The 8,769-nt window shown below is 32.0% G+C and overlaps 2 protein-coding genes across 2 annotated transcripts; one reads left to right on the plus strand and one right to left on the minus strand.

The window, feature by feature from the left end:
* Positions 1 to 2,670: 2,670 nt before the first annotated feature.
* On the plus strand, positions 2,671 to 3,793 carry LOC100798457 (phytochrome A-associated F-box protein). Its single transcript, XM_003518963.5, has one exon. It carries the CDS (start codon positions 2,918 to 2,920, stop codon positions 3,605 to 3,607), a length of 690 nt encoding a protein of 229 aa, XP_003519011.1. The 5' UTR covers positions 2,671 to 2,917; the 3' UTR covers positions 3,608 to 3,793.
* Positions 3,794 to 5,180: 1,387 nt separating this feature from the next.
* LOC106797172 (G-type lectin S-receptor-like serine/threonine-protein kinase SD2-5) lies at positions 5,181 to 6,598 on the minus strand. The gene is made up of 2 exons (XM_014771163.1): positions 5,904 to 6,598; positions 5,181 to 5,688 (listed from the first exon to the last, which is right to left on the minus strand). Exons 1-2 carry the CDS (start codon positions 6,596 to 6,598, stop codon positions 5,181 to 5,183), a joined length of 1,203 nt encoding a protein of 400 aa, XP_014626649.1.
* Between the last annotated feature and the right edge of the window lie 2,171 nt (positions 6,599 to 8,769).

Here is an 8,769-nt window from a genome sequence, read left to right on the forward strand (position 1 = left end):
TTAAGAGACAATAATATATAAGATGAAAAAATTGTGTTGTTGCACATTTAAATTTAGTAAATTTTATATTATTTTATTTGTATTATTTATTATCCGTCAAATGATGTACATATAACAAATTATCATGTATGTGTTGTTATTCTTGTATTGTATTTTGATGTTTATAAAATGCAATCATAATTTCTTTTGGTGTATTATGTTTTTAAAAATTTTATTATTTAAAAATAATTAACATATCAAACTAATTTATGAAATGTTTAAAAACACAATCTAGCATAAATAAAAATACATATAAATGTCATGTTAGATTTATTAGAAGGAAAAGAAGATATGGGGTAAGTGCAAATGAACGAGAAATAGAATGAATTTTCTAAGTGATTTGTTTGAGAAAAATATAGAAGAAATAGAGAAAATAATATATATATATATATATATATATATATATATATATCAATTCATTTATTTTGACGATTCAAAATTTTTAGAAAAACATCGTATACACAAAATATATCTCACACAACACCTAGGCTGTTCATTTCGGCTCAATTTTGTAGAGAAACAAAAGGTTTAAGTTCTACATCTTCCTAATATATTTTAGACGAAATAAGTATTAGTTTATGATGATCGTTAATAATACATTCTTCCTAATATATATTTTTGTTATTGGTTAAAATTTGTGAAGAAGTTATAAAATTATAAATGTAACTTATTAAAAATCAAATAAGACTTAGATATTTGTGTTTTTTTATTCAATTTTAACCAATAATAACTGTGTTAGTGATGTAAAAAAATATTTCTCTTAATATGTGTTCAATTCCACAATTTAAATATGATTTTTCACATCCCAAACTTAAAAATAAGAAGTTAAATGATTTGAGGAAAATATTAACCTATGCACTTAGAATAATCAAAAGTATAAGTTTTTTCTTATTGGAAAGTACATCAATATACTAAACTATGATTTCTAATACAACCTCAACTTGAAAACTTTTTACTTATTCCTTCTTTAATTAGTATCTTAAAGGTAAAATAAAAATCATAATTACATTTCTCCTGAACATATCCCAAACACACTATTAATTTATTGGACGTTTGGAAAGGAAATTGAAATACATTGGCTAGCCGTAAAAAATCAAAATTATTACAACTGAAACAATCACGAATGAATAACCATTATATCATAAAAATATTGATCGACTATGTGATAATATTACATAATTATTATTTCATCTGTTTCTTTTTATTTGTCTTTTAAGATTTTTATATTAAAATTAAGAAATACAATACATTTTCTCAATCATAATAAAACAGTTATAAGATTTCTTTTTTCCCCCTTTTTTCATTTATATTTCACAATAAATAATATGTTAATTGATTAAAGATTAGATAAAAAGTAAACAACTAATTAAGAAAAGAGTAATTGATATTATCTTAAATTTTGAAAACTAGAGATAGATAAAAATATATTTTTTAAAATACCCAACAATTAGACATGAATTAGGAAGTGCATAACTTCTTAGTTTTCTCAAATTACTTGTAGTATGTTTGATTAGCCGTTAAAAAATCTCCAAACAATGATTAAATAAAAAATTATGAATTTTTGCTTGTCACAAAATATACATACATGTAATTGTACATGCTTAATCTAAAATTAAACCAAACATATTACATTTTCAGTATTTGTGACTTTTGAAAGTCCAATGTGAATCCTAGTGACCTAGTGACACATATCTTTGAGGTTCAAGTGTTGAACTTAACTGAAGGTAAAATCAATGCAACAAAAACCTTCCTGCCAAGAGCGATAAAGTGGTGATCTGAACTTAGACACTAGACTGCCCATTGTCTTTAGCCCCTAGGTTTTACTTGGCTTGTTCTTTCCATTTATTCTTTTTCAATTATATTTATAATCCCGAACATTTTTTTAAGAATCCAAAACAATGAAAAAAAAAATGGAGATAACAGCTGGGTGCATGTGCAAAATACAACTGCAGCACCGTGTATTTGACCTTCTCCTTATCATTGGGTTGGACTTTGAAGCACAAGTTTACAAATTACAAGTTATTATCCCACAATAGTTTTAATTTTATCTTTAGAGACTATATATGTATTTATTTATTTTTTACAAATATTAATCAATATCGTAAATTAAGAAACTTAAAGTAGAAAGGAGATGAAAAATTGCATTGTTCATAATTTTTTTGTATTTTTCTATGATTTACACACTAAACATTTTTTATTCTAATTCATTAACCAATATCCTTAAGATCCTAGTTAGCAATATCTTTTTTTTTTTTTTAAGAAATGAAAGAGAAAAGAAAAAGAAAGAACCAATAATAAAGTCTAACATAAACTCAAAGAAAGGTAGATTCTTATAAACATATTATTAGGTGTTTGATTTATGACTATATGTATAAAAGATCCAGTTTATTAAAACAGACAAAATTAATTTTCACGAAATTTTCTGTCTAAGAAAATAGTCTTTAACTATAAGTTTAAACATATTTTTAGAATTAATCTTGATTCCAAAATCAGGATGAAGAATTAAAAACGTTGAAGAAACTATTCATTACTTTGAACATTGAAACTACTATTAACAGCTTTGACCATAAATTTAATTTTGAAATTGATTTTAATAAAATTAAAAGTTACTCCAATTAAATACACTTTTGTTAAGAAGATTAATTTACTTAATTAAACAGACTCGTATGAGTTGTGTAAATCTTCATAGAATCTATCACATATATTAAAAAAAAAACACTTTTATTTGTGACAGAGAGAGAGAGAGGGTGGCATAATAACAGATGCCAGTTGCGCCTCAAGAAAAAAAAAAAAGGTTTCAAGGGGCTTTGGGCATTTAACAGAAGGCGGTTGTATCTCCAAGAGTCAAATCCATTTGCGACAGAACCACCAAACGACGATGGAGGAAAGCGTTTTCGCAGCGCTAACAGACGACATCGTCCTCTCCATTCTGGCGAAGCTAGACGACGATCCACGACACTGGGCGCGCGCGGCGTGCGTCTCCACCCGATTCTCCACCCTCATTCGCCACTTCTGCTGGAAGACCAAATGCTCCCAAACCTTCCCCTCATCTCTCATCTCCTCCGATTCCCCCTCCACCTGGTCCTCCCTCCTCAAGCTCGCCGTTTGCTGCCCCGGCCTCCGCCACGCCGGCATCCCCGCCGACCGGAACGCCGCGAAACGGATGAACATCTGCCGGAATTCGCATTTGGCCGGCGGCTATCGGCATCTGAGGAGAGAACAGGGATGCAAACTTCTCGCGAGACAGTTCCGCGACGATAATTTGTTCCTCTGCGACTGGCCCGGCTGCGTGCACTCCTATCAGAGGCGCGACTACATGCTCTTCCGAGGGTTCTTCCATAACTTCAAAGCGAGCGGGGTTTGGAGAAGCATCAGCGACGAGAAGAGAAGGAAGATCGATGTCGAGTGCGCCTTCTGCACGTGCCAGCACACGTGGGACCTCCAATCCGCCTTCTGCCTCAGACGTGGCTTCGGCTACCATCTCGATGGGGAACCAGTTGTTCGAGCTTATGTCTGTGAGAACGGTCATGTCTCTGGGGCTTGGACCAATATACCCTTGTACTCTTAGTTGCTTTAACATTGTTTCTTTTCTTTGTGCTTCTGAACGTCATGTATTTTTTTTTTTTTTTGTCTTAGAAGACTTGAATTGGATCTTTATCAGATTCAAAATCATGCTCGTGCTATTGGGATTGACGAAATCCTTCTGTTTGCTGGGGATTATAGCATTTAATATTTCAATCTTATGTTCTGCTAATGCTACTATATACTTTGGACTGAATAATCAGGTTTAGAATTCTTGGATTTTATTATTGTTTGCAAATTTGATCACTTTTTCTAATTTTTCTATAGTTGTTGGAGACGAAAAGGACAAACTTTTAAAGTGTGTTGAAGTTGTGTTCATTCAGGATTTGCATTTGCATTTTGATTGGTTTTATATAGATCAGAGTTTACTGTTTTTGTCTGCGAATGCAATCTTACGTATTTCAAAATTGGTGCTTTCAGCTTATTTTGTCTGGATTGTCAAGTTGTGACTGTGACAAATGCTGCGGGACTTTCGATTGTCTTCTATTTATCTTCACAAAAAATAATGATTTTTCTTCTTTTTTTTTTTCTTGAAAAAAGGATAGGAAAATTGGGGTGAATTTCGGTCTTGCTTTCACTTTATACTTATCACTTGAAATATTTAATTTGTAGTTATCAGAATTTCGAAAGCCTACATGTATACAATTTGTACGTAATGCTAGCTTCAAATATTTAATCTAGATAGATCTTTTGAAGGGATATATATAGGACATCTAATGCTGTGATTGTATAGTTCTTCGTCCCTGGCTTTGCGACTTGCCGTTGACCCTTTCTTTGGTGAATTTAAAGATCAACGTTGGTCTATGTCAAACGCCGAGTTCGTGAAATATTTCGTTCAGAATCAGAGTCTTACATTGGTTTTGATTTCTTAATTTTTGAGATGAACATGTGTTAAAGAGAGCTAGTAATTTAGGACGTTAGGCAGATATCCTGTTCAATTGAGAGGCAATTTGATATGTGATAAACCTCTGATTTCGAGGACGAAGGACCTCCAAAGAAAGAACAATAGAGAGAGAGAGAAAAAAAAATAGACTAAATTCTCATTACCCATTCAATGGAATTACAGGGATATATAAGTAGAGCACCTGTAATTGCTATAATATTCTAGAATCTACCTGAAATATTTATTCTAACAACCAAAAGAGCCAATTTGTAAACAACATAATTGTTTCATTTCTTAGCTATTGAAATGATCCTCTTGGATCTAGTATTCTCAGAAGTTGCAGTCTGTTCTTTAGTAAGGGTAATGTTGGGCTCAACACTAATGGGCTCGGTCATAACAATATTACCCGCATCGAAAGCAACATCGTCCTCAAGGTTATAAATAGTGCACAAATGATCCCAATTTTCCCAAGGACCAGCAGAAGAGAACACAAGCCACTCAACCAAAGTTGGATGGGCAAGGACGGCATTCACAGTAACAGTTTGGAAATCCAGAATCAGTGTTCTCTAGGGCCTGAAGATGGTGCCATCAAATTGAGTGAGTAAGGGAGCAAAATGAGGCTTAAGAAAGTAAGCTTTTACCAGTACTACATATGAGGCATTTGCAACTACTCTAGCTAGAGTATATCCTTGTTACATAGGTGACTTGAACAAAAACTTGTTAACTCTGTCATATGAGGGAAGATCTCTTCAACTTGAACAATAACTGATAGCTTAACCAAATGAACATGATGAATACTTCCAACTATGGACACTTCCGCTTTAAACTCTTTTGCACCTTGTCCAACACCTTCCAATTTTTTTACAGCCAATTGAGTGCCATCTTCAAGCACACCTAGATACACCGAGCCAAACCCTCCTTCTGCAATGTTTCTGGAAAAATCCTCAGTTGCTCTACAAAAAGCAGCAAAAGTAAAATGTGCAGTCATCCCAGAAAGTCTGTCCAAGAAATTATCATCTTCGTCCAAGTTATCTTGAGGATACTTAGCAACATTCGTCTTCCTCTTGTAGTAGTACCAGAATCCTGTTATAAGACCAACTATAATCAGAACTGTGAGAACAAATATGACAACTACTAGCACCGTGTCATTCCTTCCCTTTTTGTTGCCATGTCCAGCATCACTACTAAGGGTAACAAAAAGGAAAAGTTGAGGAGTTTCCTATACAAGCCTCTTTGCAAGCATTCATGGTTGATTTTGGAACCGGTGATGTGTACTTAAAAAGCAAAATAATCAAGCTCTTCATCAACATATATAAATTTCGTTGAACTCCTAGAACAGGTGGAGATGTTGGGAGGTTTGCAATTAAAGTGAGATTTGATAAGTTTGGGATAGATGCACCAGTTTTCAAAGAAGCAACCACAATAAAGATCACTAGACTGAGGAATGCCACAAGGGTCTTGTGGTACCTTAACCGCCTCAGGGTTTGGAGCCCTCCTTTTGTTGAGATCATAAAAAGTGATTGCACCATTTGGATCCAAGGTAGCAACCCACAGTGACTTAGGATCTGAGTGCTCAGAGTAGACAACTTTCCACAACAAAGCTCTAACCCCTTCGGATATCATAGATTTTACACACCCAATAAGGCTATCAATTGTGTAACTTCTTAGGTGACCCCGAACATGCTTTGTCTTGCAATAAGTGCAAGCACCTAAACAACCAACATTAATAGGAAGAATCTCAACAAACTCGTTCTTCCTTACCTTTTGAAGCTCAAGTGTTGCCAATTTCTGACAGGTCAAAAGGCGCACTTCATGACCTTTTAAAGTCTTCTCTACAATTTCAAAAACACGATTGATTTGCTGGACTCCAATTATGCTGATCCGTTCGAGGTCTTTCAAATCTCGACTTCCTTGAGGGAAACAACCAACAACAACTAGTGGTTTATTTGAAGATTTTCCTTTTGATATGATGGCATCCATGGCATATTGGCTTGGGGATTTAACTGTGCAACTCTTATCCAACTTTCTCTTTGGAAGTGCAGAGTCATGAAATGGAGGATGGTGTTGAGCATGTGCCAAGTATCTGTTCTTCATAGCACTAGAACATAACCCCTTGTAAAAGGTGCTTACAAGTAGTGCATTTGCTACCCATCATGTATCATCAAACAGTTGGCGTGCATCAGCTACCCGAGCATTCAATAAGACAGTGTACATCCAATTTCTTGAGAGATCGCATAAACCAGACAAAAGAGTTTGGAATCGCATTGCATAGCATTTGTATGCTATTGTGATTTTGCTGAAATGCCTCCATTACAGAGGGTGCTTCTAGCCTTTGGTAGCATGTGGAAGATAGTTGCAAAGCATTAGGTATAGCAATTGACAAAAATTTCATCTCAGAATCTGTTTGAGTCATGCAACTTGGGACTGGAGAAGAATCTATGAATGAAAATAGAGCTACCTCTGGTTTCGAGGACAGAGGACCTTCAAAGAAAGAACAATAGAGAGAGGAAAATAGTCTTGATTCGAATTAGAGAGATATATAAGCAGAGCACCTGTAATTGCTATAATATTCTAGAATCTACCTGAGATATTCTAATAACCAAAAGAGCCAATTTATAAACAACATAATTGTTTCATTTCTTGGTTACTGAAATGATCCTCTTGGGCCTAATATTCTCAGAAGTTGCAATAATGTTGGGCTCAACACTGTGGGTAGAGAGAGACCACAAATACTAGGAAAACAAAAATATTCTCATGCATAAAAAAAGTCATTTCATTCATTTTGTAAAAAAAAATATATCTTTATTTTGGCCTTTAAATGCTTGTAAATTTAGTGCACGTGTTTTTAAATGAATATTAAGGAGTGTGCTTCTTCTGTTCTTCGTATAGCACCAATATTTGATAGGGTGGGATTGGATTTTCTTTGAGACTACTCTGAAAGATTTTGGGTTATATCAATAATAAGAGGGTGCGGTTTTTCCCTTCTACTCCGACTAACAATTTGTTGGGGGAAATAAACACTTAATTAAACTCTTAAGTTATAATAAATAGGTTTAATTACCTGACGTGTATATGATAGATAAAATCTACGATAAACATTTGTTTTCATCCCTGGATCTAGGTTGTTGTTGCCTCAAAGGCATGAAAGCCGTCATGCTTTTTCATCTCCATGTTTTCAACAAATATTCCAGAAAATGATGTAGCGAGCGTGTCACATTTGGAACTTAGGAACATAAGTGACGATGATTACTAGGATGAAATGTTGACTACCGGACTTTTTATTGTGAAAGAAAATAATCAGCACTGTACATTGAAAGAACGTGAAAAAGTTTAAATATTATAAGTATCATGTTATAAAAGAGAAAAAAATATATTCTTATAAAAAATATATTAATGGAGTCTTTACAAATTACCTGGAATTATGTTAATTTTTATAATAGACAAATATTAATTTATTAAAATACTAGTTTTATTAATAGAAAAGATCAAATCACAACCTTTTTTTCTCCTTTAATCATCCTTTGTCCTATTATAATTGTTTTCTTAAGTTATTTTACATATATAAAAAAAGTGATAAATAAATGAAAAAAATAATAATTTTACAAAATTAATCTTATATTATTATTAATTTATTTATAAATTTTGTTATCTATCTTTAATATTATAAGGAATATAAATGAAAAAAATAATTAATATTAAATTAAAATATTAAAATGATAATTATTTTGAATCAATTTTTTTTACATGATAATTGTAATCAAACAAGTTAAATTTTTCTATAGAAATAGTTGAACTTATAAAATGATAAAAAAATAATAAAAGTATATTTAAATAAGTTTTTAGTCCATATAAAATATAAGATTTTTTTATTTTTGTTTTTTAAAACGTTCTTTGGTTTCACTCTTTTTTGTCACGTAGCAACAACATTATATAATTATATTAACAAATCATTAACTCGTCAAGTAATTAAAAAGTTTCACGACAATAACATGTAATTTTTTATCATTTATATTTTTAAATTCTTGTATATTTAAAACAATTAATAATATTAAACTAATTGATAAAAGATTTAAAAATAATTTAAAAATGTTAAATGTGACTTTTTTTAACAGACTTATGGATTATAAGCTAACTTAAGAAGTTATCAAAAAGTCAATTATTATGCAATCAGTTAACACAGATATTTAACAGGAGAAACTAAAACCAATAAAACTAAATCTTTAAAGAACTAAAACGAAATAAAAACTTCAACAGATTAAAATAAA

The sequence above is a fragment of the Glycine max genome, chromosome 2 (assembly GCF_000004515.6).
Source record: "Glycine max cultivar Williams 82 chromosome 2, Glycine_max_v4.0, whole genome shotgun sequence".
Classification (NCBI taxonomy): domain Eukaryota; kingdom Viridiplantae; phylum Streptophyta; class Magnoliopsida; order Fabales; family Fabaceae; genus Glycine; species Glycine max.

Excerpts from the sequence above, each read along its gene's own strand:
- LOC100798457 (XM_003518963.5), top strand. The coding sequence starts at position 2,918 with ATGGAGGAAAGCGTTTTCGCAGCGCTAACAGACGACATCGTCCTCTCC.
- LOC106797172 (XM_014771163.1), bottom strand. The coding sequence starts at position 6,598 with ATGAAGAACAGATACTTGGCACATGCTCAACACCATCCTCCATTTCAT. Across the intron at positions 5,689-5,903 it reads GGTTGCTTCTTTGAAAACTG|TAGTGATGCTGGACATGGCA; the intron begins GTGCATCTATCC and ends TGTTACCCTTAG.